Source organism: Rhineura floridana, chromosome 3, assembly GCF_030035675.1.
Source record: "Rhineura floridana isolate rRhiFlo1 chromosome 3, rRhiFlo1.hap2, whole genome shotgun sequence".
In the NCBI taxonomy this organism is placed as follows: Eukaryota; Metazoa; Chordata; class Lepidosauria; order Squamata; family Rhineuridae; genus Rhineura; species Rhineura floridana.
In genome coordinates, this window is record NC_084482.1 from 149,184,761 (window position 1) to 149,201,672 (window position 16,912).

The 16,912-nt window shown below is 42.3% G+C and overlaps 1 protein-coding gene across 1 annotated transcript; it reads right to left on the minus strand.

Moving 5' to 3' along the window:
* Window positions 1–307: 307 nt before the first annotated feature.
* Window positions 308–14,157, minus strand: ARF4 (ADP ribosylation factor 4). The gene is made up of 6 exons (XM_061618297.1): window positions 13,670–14,157; window positions 7,350–7,430; window positions 6,572–6,681; window positions 4,116–4,187; window positions 2,118–2,243; window positions 308–1,241 (listed from the first exon to the last, which is right to left on the minus strand). Exons 1-6 carry the CDS (start codon window positions 13,734–13,736, stop codon window positions 1,155–1,157), a joined length of 543 nt encoding a protein of 180 aa, XP_061474281.1. The 5' UTR covers window positions 13,737–14,157; the 3' UTR covers window positions 308–1,154.
* Window positions 14,158–16,912: the final 2,755 nt, after the last annotated feature.

A 16,912-nucleotide genomic window follows, 5' to 3' on the forward strand; every position in this document is an offset into this window, starting at 1 on the left:
TGGGCAGTTTGTACTTTATTACAATTTTAAACTGTTAGTACTCTCATATCTGGACATCTTAATTTAGATATACAGCTTCAAAAACACTTTTACAGGATTTTAGCCTTGATGATTAACCAGCTACACTGTATACAAGTTCAACTGCCCATCTCAATTTTTTGCCAAATTGAAAACAATTCAAAGGCTATTCAGATTTGTGTTTGTGTTCAAAGTACAGAAAAAACTCCGTTTATTGAAAAAGGATAATCTGTCACACATTCATATTATCAGTTCCACAAACTTAAGATTGAAGGAGCATACACAAAGCTATACATCGGTATCATCTTTATTAAGAATAATTCTGAGTAGGTTATGAAGAAATTAATCCACTGAGTCTGAAGAATTTTCCAAAATCTGTCTTCATGAAGATATGTTCACCAATAAACAGTAAATTTTAGCAGAACTATTATACACTGGGCAAAACAGGCTGATATCAAAAAGCAACATGCAACAAAAAAATACAATATAAAGGAAGACAATCTGCTGAATATTAAAAATCTCAAAGAGTTTGTTGCAACCGGCACAGAAATGTTCTACCAACCAGATTTAATTCACACACAGGCAAAAGTGGGTCAACAGAATCCAAGGGGTTAATAAAATGTTCCTCACGCAGAAGATTTGAATAGTGTTTTAGAGCATTTTCCTGATGAACAACAATAGGATGTGTTTTTATAAGGGAGTGAAATAAATATAAATGGAATGCTAGATTAAGTCAGCAGACTGTCTTAAGGAATGAAGTAAGATATCAGTAACTTAAAAACGACAAGGGAAAATCTTTTTAAAATGTACTTAATTTAATTGGGGCTCAATAAGCATTCAAACAGATTTCAAAAGTCACAACTATATTCAGGCATTTAGGCTAACAATAGAAGTAAAAATCAGAAGATACACTTTTTTCCAAATTAAGGAGTTTTCTTTTTAACCCAAGCATATTGTTACCTTGGCAACATGTAGCTTGGTGAACAATAATTGGCAACAAATAAGTCAAAATGCTGTAATATCCTGCCCAAACCAGTTCCAGATACTGTATAATAACCAAGACGCAAACTAATTTTGATGTAACAAGCCTAGACCACTTATATCAAACATGTCCCTGGTGTGAAATTCAGTTTCAGTTAGCGCTTTGATAGCTCATTTGACAGCCAGTCAAGTCCCTCATACAGACCAGTTCCTTGTGTAGCACAGGTAGCTTGAACATACCACTGTTGGGAATGAAAAGTGAAACATTTAATACCGTGCAATCCCTTTTTGAACACATTGCAACTCTTTGAATGTCCTATGGGAAATTAAGACAATATTCCTATAATGCAAGGCAAATCTAAACATCAGAACAGGCAAAGTGGGCTTCCAACAGGAATATATTCACTCGGCCAAGACACATATCACAGCAGAAAGACCCCGTAAGGAGAGAAATTGCAACAGCCAAACATTACAAAATCTCTAGCAGGCATTAAATAAAGGGTCTTTATAAGTAGCTGCCACTTAGCATAAAGGGACAGTGGCCAGTCCACGTGCGTGCTTAGACAGGAATTCACAGGTATGACATTCCACTGCCCCAAAGTATGATGGGATTAAGACATATGTTACCTCTAGCAACTATGTGCATGCTTTTATTATATTGAACTATGGCTGTTCAGACTAGAAAAATACTGCAAAGTAGTGATTCTGCCCTCCTCCCAAAAAAATGCATGACAAAGAATAGCACTGGATGAGAAAGTAGCTCCAAGAGCAACAACTTTAATAGTTTGGGTCTAAGGGTGGCCTCTGCATTTCCACTTACAGAGAAGTAAAGCACTTGCTGTTCATAGGATCAAACCCACTGAACATTATATATAGATATAGATAACAGCATTTGTATATTAGCAGCTGATGAAGGCGGAAGCTGAAACGTTTTGTTAATACAATAAAAACCTCTGTTTTGTTAATCACAATTACGTTCATATATTTTTAGGTGATTAACAGAATCCTTATAGGGATCCAGAGCAAGCTTGATATATATATATATATAAAATACACCAGATAACAGACAACTTTACATTTAGCATCTTGAATCAACATAAAAAAATCCGAGTACTTACAGTTCTGTTACGCAGGGACTGAAGGCCTAATTTATCTGTCATTTCACTTATTGCCATGGCATTTGGCAAATCTTGTTTGTTTGCAAAGAGAAGCAGCACTGCATCTCTCAACTCGTCTTCCTGAAGCTGGAGGAGGAAACCATGTTGGTTAATTTCCCTGTTTATAGTTGGTGTCACTTAAACCAGTGGTTCCCAACCTAGGGGCCGTGAAGTAATCCTGAGGGGGCCACGAACAGTAAAGAAATGAATTATTAATTTTTCAAAAAAAGTCTTCACTCCCTAGACACTGTCTGTTCCCCACTGCTGCTGCAGATGACACCTCCCCCTGGCTCCAAACTAGAGGGAACGACTTTTGCTGAAGCGCCAGAGCATCTTTCAGGCATGCCGAGGGCAGGCATCTGCCTATAAAACACGTGACAGATGCCAAAGGAGACTGCGGGTGGAGCTACCAGGAAGAAGAGGGGATTACTATCACCAACTCCCGTCTCCTCCCACTGCTGACGATGACACCCTTGCTCAGAATGAGAGGAGAAGGCTTTTCATGAAGGAAAAAGAAGCAAGGCTGCTTTCCTCCTTCCGTCCTGGTAGCCAGCCTGCCTGTCTTTTGTGGCTCCTGATTCACTGCCATTTCCTTTTAAAAATTACTCCTATTTGCGAGGCCACCAGATCTTGCCTTCAGCCCAGACGAAGCCAAGAAGCGGTGAGAAAGCTCAGGACTTGCTTGCCCCCGATCTCTGAGGCTAAGTGTTTGTGCCAGCGTCCCCCCTTTCTTTCACCTACACTCCACGCCCCCCATCTCTGTCTCCAAAATGCTGCAGCAATTGAGGGCTTCCCTCCTCCCACATGTCCAAATGCATGCACACCTGCAGAGGCTTGCAGGAGAGGCAGGTTTGTGTGCACATGCTCTGATCTGTCTTCTGCTTCACTCTCATTCCCCAAGTGCACGCTAACCAAGTCATCAGTTCTGATGATCATGCCAAGGCCTAAAATCACTAACCCCCACCCTCAATCTATCCACCCTTCTGTCTTCACAAACTAGCATCCCCACCACTACCACATTGCTGTTGCTGCTGCTGCTGCTGCATCATCATCATCATCATCATCATCAATAATAATAATAATAATAATCAGCAGGGTGGCTGAGGCTGGGGTCCACATACTGCAGCTGAAATTTATTTATTTACTATTGCATTTATATTCCACCTTTCCTCCAAGGTGCTCAAGGTGGTGCACATAGTCCTCCCCTCTTTCCATTTTATCCTTACACCAACCCTGAGATAGGTCAGGCTGAGAGACTTGTGTCTGGCCCAAGGTCACCCAGTGGGCTTCATGACTGGGTGGGGATTTGAACCTGGATCTTAGCTCAACACTGTCACCGACTGGTGTTGGGAGACAGGACTGTACATTTTCAGACTGGGGGGGGGATACCAATTTGATTGGACCTTTGCATTGAGAAAGCAAGCAACACCTCCCTGTCTGGAGGGAGCTTTTTATGGAAGGGGATATGATTTTGCCATGCACCGTTTTTTCAATTAACAGAGGCTAAAAGTACAATGGGGGGGGGTCACAAAAAAGTTTGTGCTCAAAAAAGGAGTCCCCTACTCATAAAGATTGGGAACCACTGACTTAAACTACATGTAAAGAAGGTTACTGGGCTGCCAATATTTTTTCCCCTTCACATGTCCCCCAGTAGTTTTCAGTAGCTAATTGATTCAGTTACCATCAGTGCATGTAAGCAACTCAAACAAGAAGCACTATGTTCAATTAAAGTGAAAGCTGCAAGAAGAATTTTACCAAAACAAAATAGAGAAGTTCTGAAAAGCACCACCTCTCATGTTTTGGCCTCTGAACATGTAAGAGTGCATCTTGACATCCAAGACGAAGGTATCTGATATTTTTTGTAAGTTAACATCTCAACTTTATTAGTTACGCAGAACTAAATTGTCAGTCAGACACAGAAGCACTTCAAATTCAGATTAAATTTAAAGAGGCAGTTACCATTTTCTGCAGTTCTTCTGCCGCTTCCTGAATTCTCTCTCTGTCATTGCTATCTACCACAAAAATGAGACCCTGAAAAGAAAATGTATTTCTCATCAAGCTTGTTTGACATTTGCAAGACCATTCAAATAAAATCTGAAGTCACCACTGCAGAGAGATTTAATTAATCTTTACTCCTTACTTGTTACAAGTGTGAACATGTGTAAAAAATCAAAGGGTATCATGCCCTACTCCTGACTTCAGAGACTGAATCCATGTGAATTATTCTATCACAATGGCCAACACTTCAGAAGGGCTAGTGTCCTGTCCAGAGCCGGAACTACGAGGCTGAGATGTGGGTGCAATTAGATCTCGTTTTATTAAAGTAATGGATACATCAAAGGCATTGCGCTTCATAGAAAAACCTGCACTAACTCACTAAAATCCCTAACTACACTCTAGACATGCTCTGCAGCGTATGAAGGAAGTTGACTCAGCAGCTCCCCACTGTGAGTGGCAAGCTTAAGCAGGGAACGTTTTCGATCGTAATCTTTGACTCCTGCGCAAGTCCTGTCTCTGCCCTGTCCGTTTCTCGTGGCGGCGGGAGTGAGGTGACAGGGGTCGTGTCTCTAACGGCTCATCGGAAGACACCTCCTCCTGAGTAACAGGCTCGAGGTCAGGGGGCTGCATCACACTGGTGGCATCCTGGGAACTGCTTGGTAAGGGAGGAGTTGGCACTTTCACTGGAGCTTCCCCCAACAGGTCCTAAGCAGCAACTGGGGGCGGCACGCTCTCCTCCTCAGAGATCGCATCATCTGTGGGAACTGGCTGGAATTCAGGCTCGCTTCCCCCCGACAAAGTCCCGCTCAGACTCAACAACCCCCAAGCCTTCTGGCAGCGGAGGCGCCTGAAACTCATGCCTCCCCCCTTCCTGTCCCTTCTGGGAGAGCTGAGGCTCAACAGCTAGAGGCACTATCAGCAGACAGTTTACACTCAGTGTTCATACTGTAGGGCCCCGCTTATACGACAGGTTAGGGACCAGGCCCCAACCGTAAAGTGGAAATCGGCGTAAAGCGGAACCCATAGACTATAATGGGGCCGTCACGCGAAAATGACACGGAAACGTCGCAAAAATCAGCTTTAAAATGGAAAATGAAAGGTGCCGCATTAGCGGAACGCCAGGAAGCGAAGCGCCGGTAAGCGGGGCCCTACTGTAATTTTTCAAGCAACAATTGCATGTTACAACTTCCAATGGAAAGTATTATCTTCCCCAGAGGAATTACTGAGTCAATTTCATCTGGGTTTACAAAACTACAAGTATTTTGATTTGCAAAAATATCCACAAAGTTAACATAGCAGGCTGTAAAAGGTATTTCTAACACCATTAGGATGATTTGGTTATTATAACTGACACAGAACAAGTCTGCCAAGTGACACTGTCAGATGCAGTGATGATGGTGAAGGAAGTTCCTTCTCTATCACGGTACGAGCTTTCAAGATGTGCTCCAAACTGTGTTTGGTCAGACTTGGCTCATGTTTTCTGCCACCCGTGGTTCACAGGTTCCCATGCTGTTTCACTGCTAGTAATTTTTCATTAAACTCCAGGAGAATTTATTTTCATTGCCTGTTCAGAGGGCAGCTGTTTATTCTGAGCCCAACAGGACCATCAATAAAGCATCCCCCCTGCACACTGAAAACAGATTGGGGCCATTAGTCTCCAGAGGTGCACTGTTTTCAATCCTAGCCAGTCAATGATCTGTCCGTGGCAAGGACATAACTGGCCCCTAAACTCAAACCACTATTTGCTTGGCCTGTGAAGAATAGACTCTGAAGCAAATTTTGAGGGCACATAGAATGCTGCAGGGGAGAAGGGAGGAGAGTGAAGCCAATTTATTAAAGAGCGCATAGAATCTTTTTTCTTTTAGGCTCATTTCAAGGTGGGTCATTACCTTTAAAACCTTCAACATATTGGATCCTGTGTGCCTTACAGAACACCTCCTCCTATGTATTCTTCCCTGCCTACATAGATTGGAGGGGGATACCTTCCTCTTTTCTCTCTTCCCTGGAAACAAAATTGTTGGCAACATAATGATGGCCAACTTATGCCATTCTTAGGTTTCACTGTTTTTTTCCTGCCAACTGGTAAACTCTTTTTACACAGTCATACACAGCTGTGATCTCCGTTTACCAGAGTGCCAGAAAAGTTACATAGAGCAGGACTATTCAACATTTACAAAGTGAAATCACAACTCTAGCACTAGCTGAGTCCATAGTAGGTTTAATGCTCTCAGAAAATCCACTTCAATTCTGATTTAAAACTTCCATCCTTATGAAGTAGCAATGAAAAGTAAAGTCAAACTGTGGTATTGGAGGGATTATACTGGGAGGGTGTCTTAGCATAAAATCTGTTTAACAGGCACTACAGCTTTACACCAGCCTATCAATGAGAGGGTTAAAACAGATGTCAGAAGACTTACCTGTGTGTTCTGAAAATAATGCCTCCAGAGTGGTCTAATTTTATCTTGGCCACCAACATCCCAAACTGTGAAACAGATGTTTTTATATTCTACTGTTTCCACGTTAAAACCTAAAGAGAAAAAACCAAGTGGTTATTACAATAAAGACCAATGAGCATCCAGTGCTCTAGCATTACCCAGCTAGGGACATGTGAACCCAATCAGAGCCGAGATGAGGACAAGGTAGTGGTAGAGTGGGGTGTCTAAACTCTCTAAAAGACCATGTAGTAAATCCGATAAAGACAAGTCACCAAGAACTGTTATTACAGTTTAATTTGTTCATTTTTCAAGCTCTAGAAAGCCCAAGTATTTGCCAAACCTTTTCAGAAAACAAGTAATAAAGGATCTGTTTGACTATTATTTTGGTTTGTAGAACTAATTTCTGACAGGTCCTTTTATTTGTCTATATTACAGTCAGGGAAAGATTTGACAGAGAAAAAGCTCATCTTAGAAGCAAGCAAGTGGCAGAAGTTACCAAAGTCTACAGAGGACTGGTTCCATGATGCTCTCTCTGTTGGCTTTGTTACTCAAAGCAAGAGTCTCCCCACTTGTGAAAGTATGCGAAATCCAGCAATATGTAGCATAAATTTGGTGAGGGAACAAAATCTAGGAGCATTGCTCTAACAAACTCTGTGGAAAACTGCCCTATATCATTTCCTCCAAACATAATGCATGTTTTTGTAAACATTTTGATAAAAATTGTTGCTAATATTAATGAGATGTATTCTTACTATCTTACCAATTGTTGGAATTGTAGTGACAATCTCTCCTAACTTCAGCTTATACAGAATGGTTGTTTTTCCAGCTGCATCCAAACCAACTAGAGGGGAAAAAAGATTTATTATTAGTTTAAAAAAGCCATACCCTGCTCTTTATAAAATCCCTTTTGAGAACAAACAAGGATGGTGATAAATTTTAAAAATGAGCAATGTCTACTTTTCAGCTTTAAATGTTTTTTAAAAACTATAATTTAAACCTGATAAACTTTAATCTTCCATCTCAGTGCTAGTTCAGACATAATACTAAAACATGTAACCCAAACCAGACATAAGTAACACATGTTCCCTCCTTCCCTCATATCCCCTCCCTAGCTTGAAGCAAGCCTTTGGTTTGTCTTGCATCTGAACCAGACCTCACTCATAAGAGCTGATAAACAACAACAACAAAATGAGAAGTGTGCCTCTCCGAAACAAGTTTTCAGTATACCAAACAGCCTGCCTTGCCACTAAGATAAACTGAAACTGGCAATTTCTACCATGTTTGTTTAAATACAGAAATTATATTGCTACCATGTTTGTTCAAATACAGAGCATTGACTATTTTAGTGCCTTTCAGAATGACAGACTAACATCAGCATTGTCTGGATAGAATAAACATTAGGTTCCCAATAGCTCCCTCAGTGTAGGGCCAAAGAATTCACTGTGTTCACAATTAACCAATCAGAATATAGAGCAGAGGTCAACACAAAGCAATTGGGGCAGATGAGGGCTTATGATTTAATAACTGGAGGAAGGGGGGGATCCTGGGATCGCCATATTACTGTATCTGACAGTGAACTTAGGCAGTGAGTGCCAATAGCTACATAGCCAAAACAGGGCCACTGAGAAACAAGAGGGAGATATCATCATGCTCAGAGAAACCCTAACATTTGTAGAAATAAAAAAACCTTATAAAAATAATGGTTTATGCCTCATATAGTTATGGGCCCAGCTCTACACAGAGTAATTAAGATTTGTTAGTTTCTTTTCCTCACAGCATTGTTAATTGAGTTTAAGTACTAGGGGTTTTTTAAAGCATTTTTCAGTTAATCTCCATTTCTTCCAATAAAACAGTTTAGAAGTCTTCTAGTAGTGTAATAGGTCTTCTAAAAGTAGAAACAAAAATGCACTCCAAGATTGCCTGCAGTACTGACAAGAGTACACTGCATGTATTTTGTAGACAGAACAGTAAATCATTAGGGACCCTAATTCTTATTTTAGGAGATATTAAAATGCAGCGTCTGACCTAGAAAAAAACAAAAATGGGCAGAGCAATCCAACTTTCTGGAGGCCAGCAGGAGTGAAGGTGGCAGAGGTGGAGCTGGCAGAAGGGGCCGCCATATCCAGCTGCCGCTCAGAGGCATCTTGGAGGGGGAAATGCCGGCTGTACCAGCAGGGCGCAGCGGAAGGAAAGAAAATACATGTTTCCTTCTGCCACACCTTTTCCCAGTGTACCTGCTGCCACAATGGAGGGCCGTGGGAGGAAGCTGAACAGGACTTGGATATCACATGTTCCTTTATGCCCCTCCTCTGACATGCCCCCAGAGTGCCCCTTTTGCAGGCCTTCTGCCTGCTCCCCATCCACCAGGCTGGGTGTCCCTGGTGGACCTCCGGCTGAGCCAAGATCAGGGGCTTCTGCTGGTGTAGCCTGGCTGAGGTGGACCTAGCTGGTTCAGCCAGAGGTCCACAATATACAACTCACCTCGGCCCAGCATAAATAACAGTTCGACTGCACCTTAAGTTGTGCTAAAAATTATAGCTACCATATTCTTCACTCAGTGTAATTTGGGACTGAATGCTAAAACGCTAAATAAAAATACCATAGATGCCATCTTAAATAAAAACCCTTCAGCAAATACTTAAGAGGGAAGAGCCCAAGGACTATTGCACTATCCAAGGTACCTACATCTTCTTGAATGAAACTATCAGAGTTCTCCAGTACTGCAAGACATTAAAAATCAACTTTACTATTTTTGCACCTCTTCTAAATCTTACATTATCCATTATTTCAAACTAAGCAGTATCTAGCAATTTTTAATTAAATTTCTATCCTGCCCTTCCTCCCAGTAAGAGGCTATTATCCTGACAACTGTGAATGAAAGAAAACTGTAACTCTGTCAACCCCCAAAGCTCTTTGCCCTCCCAAAAAAGCTTATCTGAAGGATTGGGGGATCCTCCCAATGAGCATGGAATGGAGCACAGGAAGTGTTGCTCAAAGGCTGGCAGAGGCACCATGCACAACCCACCAGAACAGCTTGCAGACATATATGGGGCTGCAAGGAGTAAGAAGGGACAGCTTCCACTCACATTTCTCAGGATCCAAGCCTTAGACTTCAGGTTGCTGATTTTCCTATTTAAAGAGATCATTTCTTGGACACAATGCTTCTTTCCATCTGCACACACTATGCTACTGTATGGCTTAGTGGAAACAATTCCCCACTACGACAAATTGTGCAGCGGGCTATTAGAGAGAATGGAAGGCTTCCTTGTCCCTGTTTGCTTGGTCAAGTTATGTGAAGAAGGGACAAGACAAAAAAGGGGCTCTGTTATGTCCAACAGATATTCTTTTACATACAGGTGCTACACTTGAATTCAAGAAACATGTGCAATGTCTTTATGACTTTCTTCCTACAGTGTATTTGGCATCTTGGAAGATTTCTCATTAAATCATATTCTAGTCTTTAGTAAATGATTATGTTTTCTTCTGATGTTATCTAAAGAACTTCATGCATGGGTTGCGAAACTTTAATGAGCTGTCTTTATTATTTGAAGCTCTGATGAGTGGGAAAAAATTCAGAATTACATATGAACAGTGGCATATAAAACACAAATCTGAGGTCTGCAACTTCTAATACATTTATTTTACCTTCCTGCCTTTTCAGGGCAATTGTGTATTCTGTGCGCAGGGAAGGAGACATTCTTAAAGGCATTCTTAAACGTAAAATTGTTTTGTTAGTTTAGTCATGAAATAGTCACAGAAGATGGTTTAGAAAGAAAATAATCAAGTGCATTAATACATGCCATCTAATCTTCTTGTGTTCTGTAAATCTTTTGGCTTGGATTCAGAGCTCCTGTGAGTGGTACTCCACTCATGGGATACTCCCAACTGGGGAGGGAAAACTATTTTTGCTCTGCTCTGGAGGATCCTCTGAAATGATGTGAAGGTGGTGCAGGAAAAATCAGCAAAAAATGCCTCCACGCTTCCTCCCGTGGAAGCCTCCAGTTTATCAGTCTCTTCAGTTCATGGCAAGGGCACTCTGTATCCAACCCATTGTATCCTAGTTCAAAAGCAACAACAGTTTAGAATGTCTTAATGGGAGCGAAGAACTAGATGCTCCAATTGCAATTGTTCTTAATACCAATAATGGAAAAGCTATGTAACAAAGTTATAATCAGATAACCCTCAAAAAGAAACATGAGGCTGTAAGGACTTTATCTTCTAAAAAATCTCCCCTGTGAGAAAGAATGGGGAATTTGAACCAGTATGGAATCACCAGGATTCCATCTTTTGAATGTTTTAGAACTTTAGAGTCCATAGATCAGGGAGACTAGAAAGCATTGCTTTGTGTTGATCTAAGCTAGAGCAAAGAAAGATGGACAAAAATGAAGCTGCTTATTTCACGTCACTTCTTTAATGCGATAGTACATTGAGAAGTGTTTAAAGCAACTGGTTTTAACTGAAGAAAAAAATGAGAACAGTCCAGGTGAAGCTGTAAGAGGAAAATAATTAAATTAGGGTGGAAGATATTTGCATAGTTTGGACATTTTTTGACAAACACATGAACAAATCAACTTTATTTTCCTAGAAAGCCAGTTATCTGCTATAATCCAAATATCACCATTTAAATTAGTAATATATCTAATGTACTACCTCTAACAACATGCTACGAAGACGCCAAACATCAGCTGCTTTGTGGGAAGTAATATGAGAGTTCTTGGTGATATGAAGTAGCTGAGAGCTATCCAGTTGACTTGCATGATTCAAATAGACTCCCAAAGTCTTAGATTCTACTGGAGTCACAGAATACAACATAGTATGTTTTATATTGTCAGAACATATAAATTATTTGGTTTGGGGTCTACTTCTATCTGTAGTCCAAATCAAAATGAAGACTTAATTACACATGGTGCTGTTTCATCAACAATTGTTAACAAGAGTTCTTAATCTAAAATGACACACAAACAAGCTTGCTTAGGCACTCTCTCCTGCCCTGCTAGCACATACCAGGAGAAGGAAAATCCTGGAAGCTTCCATTTCCTTCTTTAAACTAATCCAAGCCATGAACTGTGGTTAGTTTAAAGCATGGCGCATTGGCAGATGGTCTTGGCTTGGTCCAATAAACCATCATTTAAACTAACCACAGTTTATCCTTATCAGATGTAATGACAAACAAAGGTTATTTTAAATCTGGAAATGGATTCTTCTACTTTCCTTCTCTGGCATATGCCCAAAGAAACAGGAGGAGGGAATGCTTAAGTCCAAGTAGGCTCGTTTGCATAGTATTAAACCATTGTTTAGTGTTACAAATCAGGCCAATGTGTCCTTTTTCAAAACATCATCTCAGACACACATACAAGAGATAACCTATAATCTTTTGAAATTCTGCTTACAGTAATACAAGTCCAAACAAAGCTTTAGTACCCAGAACAGTTTGTGAACTGAGAAAGTTGACTACATTCTAACTATTATTCTGGAATTTGAAATCAAATGTTCAGGGGAGAAGTCTGCAAGTTTATCATCATAATCAAAGGATATTCCTACATGTATTATAACAATAATCCCTTCAAAATCTCAGCCTGCTCACCAATATAGTAGATATAATATAGATGCAAAGTGATCCATCAGGAAAGACCCCTTGTGTACAATTTAATAGCAACCCTTTCAAATATTTTAGAGTTTTTAAAAAGCTATGACCAGACCATGGAAACTAAGGGAGCAAGGATAAAACCACACTAACATCTTAATAATGTGATGGGGAATGGGTTAGGGTACAATTCCAAACCCTGGTAGGCAGCAATGGGGCTTTATAGAATGGCACACCCTGCAGTGCATCCACAGCCCTGACACTTATGCTGGCCAAGGCAGAAGGAGGGGGCAGGAAAATATGTGTGCTTTGATCAGACACATTGGGAAGGTCTCCTACTACTGGAGGCTGATGGAATGATTGCTGTGCCCAGGGATGATGTCAAGATAAGCACGTACAGGTGACATTTTCCATTTCAAAATTGCAGCCATGCTCTCTCAAGACAACTGAGAAAATCCAAATTCAAAACCAATGACCTTTCAGAACAGCCACTGCGTAACAGGGCAAAATCCTAAGCTAATATACCAGGCTATCAGCAACAAACAGATAATGGTTACAAGCATCTTTCGGTGACACACACCCCCAACCACTACTGATCTGTGTAGTCTAACCATATATAAAAAACAGGCAGAGCTTGCCCCCAAGCCCCATATATTAAAAAAAAGTTGCATCTCATTTTAATAAATACCAACAACTACTAACAACCTGCCACAACCTGTTTGAAAGACTAATGGCAGGAAGCAACGTGGGTATTTGCACACCAACTATTGACAGATAGGTATGCAAAAGGATATGTACGTGTGTGTGTGAGAGAGAAGTAATGTTAAAGCAATTGTCTATAGAAAACTAGGAGACAACCCTCAAGGTAAACCTCTCTTCTATTTTATTTGTATTGTAGTTATTACTATAATTCGCTTTGCATTCCTGCATTGGAAGAAAAATAGATTTAAAAAAAACAACCCTACAAATATCACAACAAATGCGAGGGCTTTGTGCCGGTGGGCCAGCAAGCGATGAGACTGAAGACACCGGACTTATTTTGAAACACAGGAAGCCCATCGCACGGAAAATGAAGCCACATCCTGAGAAGAGCAGAACGCCGAAGTGAAGATAAACTGCCCTCGTTCGAAAATTTCTCCAAAGGCAGATTCCTTACGAACGCCCCGAAGGGAGAGGCTCTGGAGACTCCCATCTTTCTTGCTTGCGAGCCCAACCGTCCCTCCCCTCCCCCCTCCCGACAGCACAGGCCTAGCTGAACAATGCTGCCTAGCCTCTGCTACTGTGCTGTGCCTATGCCTTGCCCAGCCCCCAGCAGACTCCAACCCCACCGCTCCGGTTAGGCTAACAGGCAACCCGCGTCTCCGCAGCGAGCGACGCTAGGCAACCAGCCCAAGCCCGGAGGAAAGCGCCGGGCCGCCCGCTATGCCCGGGGTTGGGGTCGCCACAGGCCCTGCTCGTTAGCCATACGTCCCCGTCCGCCTCTCTGCCTGCCTCACCCATGAGGATGCGCATCTGCTTCTTGCCGAAGAGGCGCGAGAAGAGGGAGGAGATGGTGAGGCCCATGGCGGTTCCGGGCTGGGCGGAGGTAGCGGCGGTGCAAGGAGAGAGCGGGCCGAGGGCGAAGGCGGCGGCGACGAAGGCAGAGGCAGCGACCGGGGCCCCTGTCCCTCCTCCTCGCTTGCTGCTGCTGCTGCTCCTCCTCCTCTATCAGATCTCGCCACCTCAGAGACGCCGAAAGCAAGAGCGAGCGAGCAAAGGCAACGTCGGCGACGTCCTCTCACCGAGGCTGATCTGCGTCCAGGGAGCCTAGCTCGCTCTAGCTCTCTTTTTATCCCTCTCTTCCTCCCTCCCTCTCTCTCTTTGCCACGTCACGGCCGCCCCGGCTCCAACGCGGACAAAATCGCGTCACGCTCGCCACATCCTCACCGCGGCACCACCCACATGAACCTCGAACAGGCCTCACGACACGCAGGAAGACTACGACTCCCAGATTGCTAATCGCCGGCGGTTGCCTTAAAAGGTCTAGTTTTTATGTCGCACGGCACGACGGGAAGTGTAGTCCTAAAGAGAGTCGGCCGGTTGTCCCCTAGACAGAAAGAGAGGGAGAAAAGAGGCGCACAGGATGCTGGGAAGTGTAGTAGTCTCTTTTCCTTTCCTATTTCTTGTCTCAGCTTCCTTCTGTCTTTTTTGCAGCAGTGAGCGCTGGGAGACATAGTCTCCCTGTACTAAGCTTGAGGCCTAGCCGTAGTCGGGATGGCTTCAGAGCAAGTTGTAGACCTAATTCCCACAAACAAGGTGGTAAACCTGACCCTGGACCTCGCCGCTTCAGGTTGGAGGGAACGGAATCCTCTACGTTAAAAATTAGATCCCTGAGGCATGGATTCTGAACTGCACTACTTCCTGACACGCTCCTTTTCTAGATGCAGGGGATGGGGGAGGGGGAGTCACATGAGCTTCATGCTTCTTGACCTGGTACAGCAGTTTTTTAAATTTTTTTCTTACATTTCTGTCATGCCTTTCTTTCATCAAGAAACCCAAAGTGGCAAAGAAGTGGTTCCTAGGTGGTCTCCCATCCAGGCACTGAACAGATGGACATCTGCTTAGTTTCAACAAGGTGGTGGCCTCATGTATCTTCACACCATACCTGGGACTATTTACCACAGCACCAGCTGGTTGTGAGACTGACTGCATACACATAATACCTTCTTTTTTCAACAAGCTTTTTAAGTAGAGACCTTATCCCAGTCTGTGTTGTAATTGCTTTTTAATATGTTTTGAAACCTGTTTTTTTTTTCAAAAATGTTTTAAAGATGTTCTGTTTGAATATTTTTAAAGTTTTTTGTTTTTATGATGTTTTAGAGTATTTTTATTTTGTTTGCCGCTCTGGGCTCCTGGGAAGAAAGATATAAATGTAATTATATAATTCTGGGATATAAATTTAATTAATTAATAATACATTCAAAGCACACACATGCACACCCCAATCCTGGGAACTGTAATTTACTTCTCACAGAACTACAATTGCCAGCACCCTTAACAAACTACCGTTCCCAGTGGTGGGGTGAGGAATGTGCTTTGTTTGTCCACGCAACCATAGGCCAAACTGTACTAAAGGGAACCGGTGTCATGACTGGGGAAATGTTATATTGAATCATATCCTGGATCCCTTCGAAAGTAATTCTTGCTCATCTGGAAGGATTCATGAGGCATACATATATTTTTCTCTACCTTTTTCTATAGTTAATATTGCATTTCTCATGGTATGGTAGTTCATAATTGTTTTAGATTACCTGCTTTTGAGGAAATGGCACCTATTCACCTCTACACCCGGAATCATTTTTTATAATTTCCATGGAATTTTAAATGAGACACATTCCTACAAAATTAAAACAACTCCAGGTGTCAGCTCTTCACTGAGACAGCAGTGTCGGTGGGGGTGCAAGCAGGGCTGGAGATTCCTTGGTAATTGCCAGGCCGTAAGTCCTCAGCCGGCAGCTTGGCTATAAATCTGCCAGGCTAGCAAGGAGGAAGCAAGATAAGGGCAGAGACCGTTCAAAGCTTACGTGCCAAGCCAGAAATCCAGAAGAGACGTCAGTGAAGGTCCGGGTCTAGTTTGCCGAGAGATCAGTCCAAGTCAAGATTCAGGGGATAGGAAGACACACAGTGGTCACGCCTGACATTGTAGTCAGCAACAAGCTGAAACCAAGGTTTGACTGTTAAGGAGCAGGTTTGTCAGCAGGTGTGAGCCATCAGCGTTTTGGCCTTAAGTGGACAGGCCTGCCCCTCTTCTGCCTGACCTTCTGTTGTCTACGTTCTGCAGGTGAGGGGGGAGTATCCTGTTCACTGCCTGCGTCTGGCTGAAGGGCTTCAGCTGTGTCTGGGGTGCTCTGCCGCTGAGGGGGAGAAGGAGCTGGGTTCTCAGGAGTTTCCTCCATTTCTCCTTCTGGGTCTGCTGCTGTTACTCCCAAGTCATCCTCATCTGATGAGTTCTCTGACGGGGCCATGACACCAGGCCAAATTTGTTGTTCTATAAATGTTGCAACCAAGGCAAAGTAAGAAGGGCTTTGATATTTCTCAAATGTTGATAAAAGTTTGCTATGAAATATTTAAAATACTGGATACCATTGGCTATCAGGAGTTCTGCTGGATTGGAAGTTATTGGGAATTTAATTTCTGTTTTTTTGGAAATTAATTTCTGATTGAGCAATACAACTCCACGTACAAAAATCCTCAATCCTAATTGCTCAATCCTAAACTGGCTTAAAATTTAAAATTAAACTGGCAAAAATTTGTCAACAAATATGGAAAACTAAACAATGGCCAACAGACTGGAAGCGTTCAATATACATTCCAATTCCAAAGAAATGAGATCTCAGGGAATGCAGTAATTATCAAACTATTGCCTTAATATCCCATACAAGTAAAGTAATGCTCAAGAACAAAGGCTCTTACCATATATGGAGCAAGAAATGCCAGACATCCAAGAGGATTCAGAAAGGGAAGATCATATCACAAACATATGTTGGATAATGGAACGGACCAAAGAATTTCAGAAGGAAATCACCCTGTGCTTTATAGACTACAGCAAAGCCTTTGACTGTGTAGATCATGAAAAACTATGGAATGCTTTAAAAGAAATGGGGGTGCTACAGCATCTGATTGCCCTGATGTGCAACCTATAGTCTGGACAAGAGGCTTCTGTAAGGACAGAATGTGAAGAAACCAATTGGTTCCCAATT

What these genes read in the sequence shown, in the direction of transcription:
- ARF4 (XM_061618297.1), bottom strand. Translation starts at nt 13,736, where the DNA reads ATGGGCCTCACCATCTCCTCCCTCTTCTCGCGCCTCTTCGGCAAGAAG. An exon ending in CACTACAATTCCAACAATTG is followed by an intron (nt 6,682 to 7,349) that starts GTAAGATAGTAA and finishes TTTTCTCTTTAG; the next exon opens with GTTTTAACGTGGAAACAGTA. An exon ending in CAGAAGAACTGCAGAAAATG is followed by an intron (nt 2,244 to 4,115) that starts GTAACTGCCTCT and finishes TTCCTCCTCCAG; the next exon opens with CTTCAGGAAGACGAGTTGAG.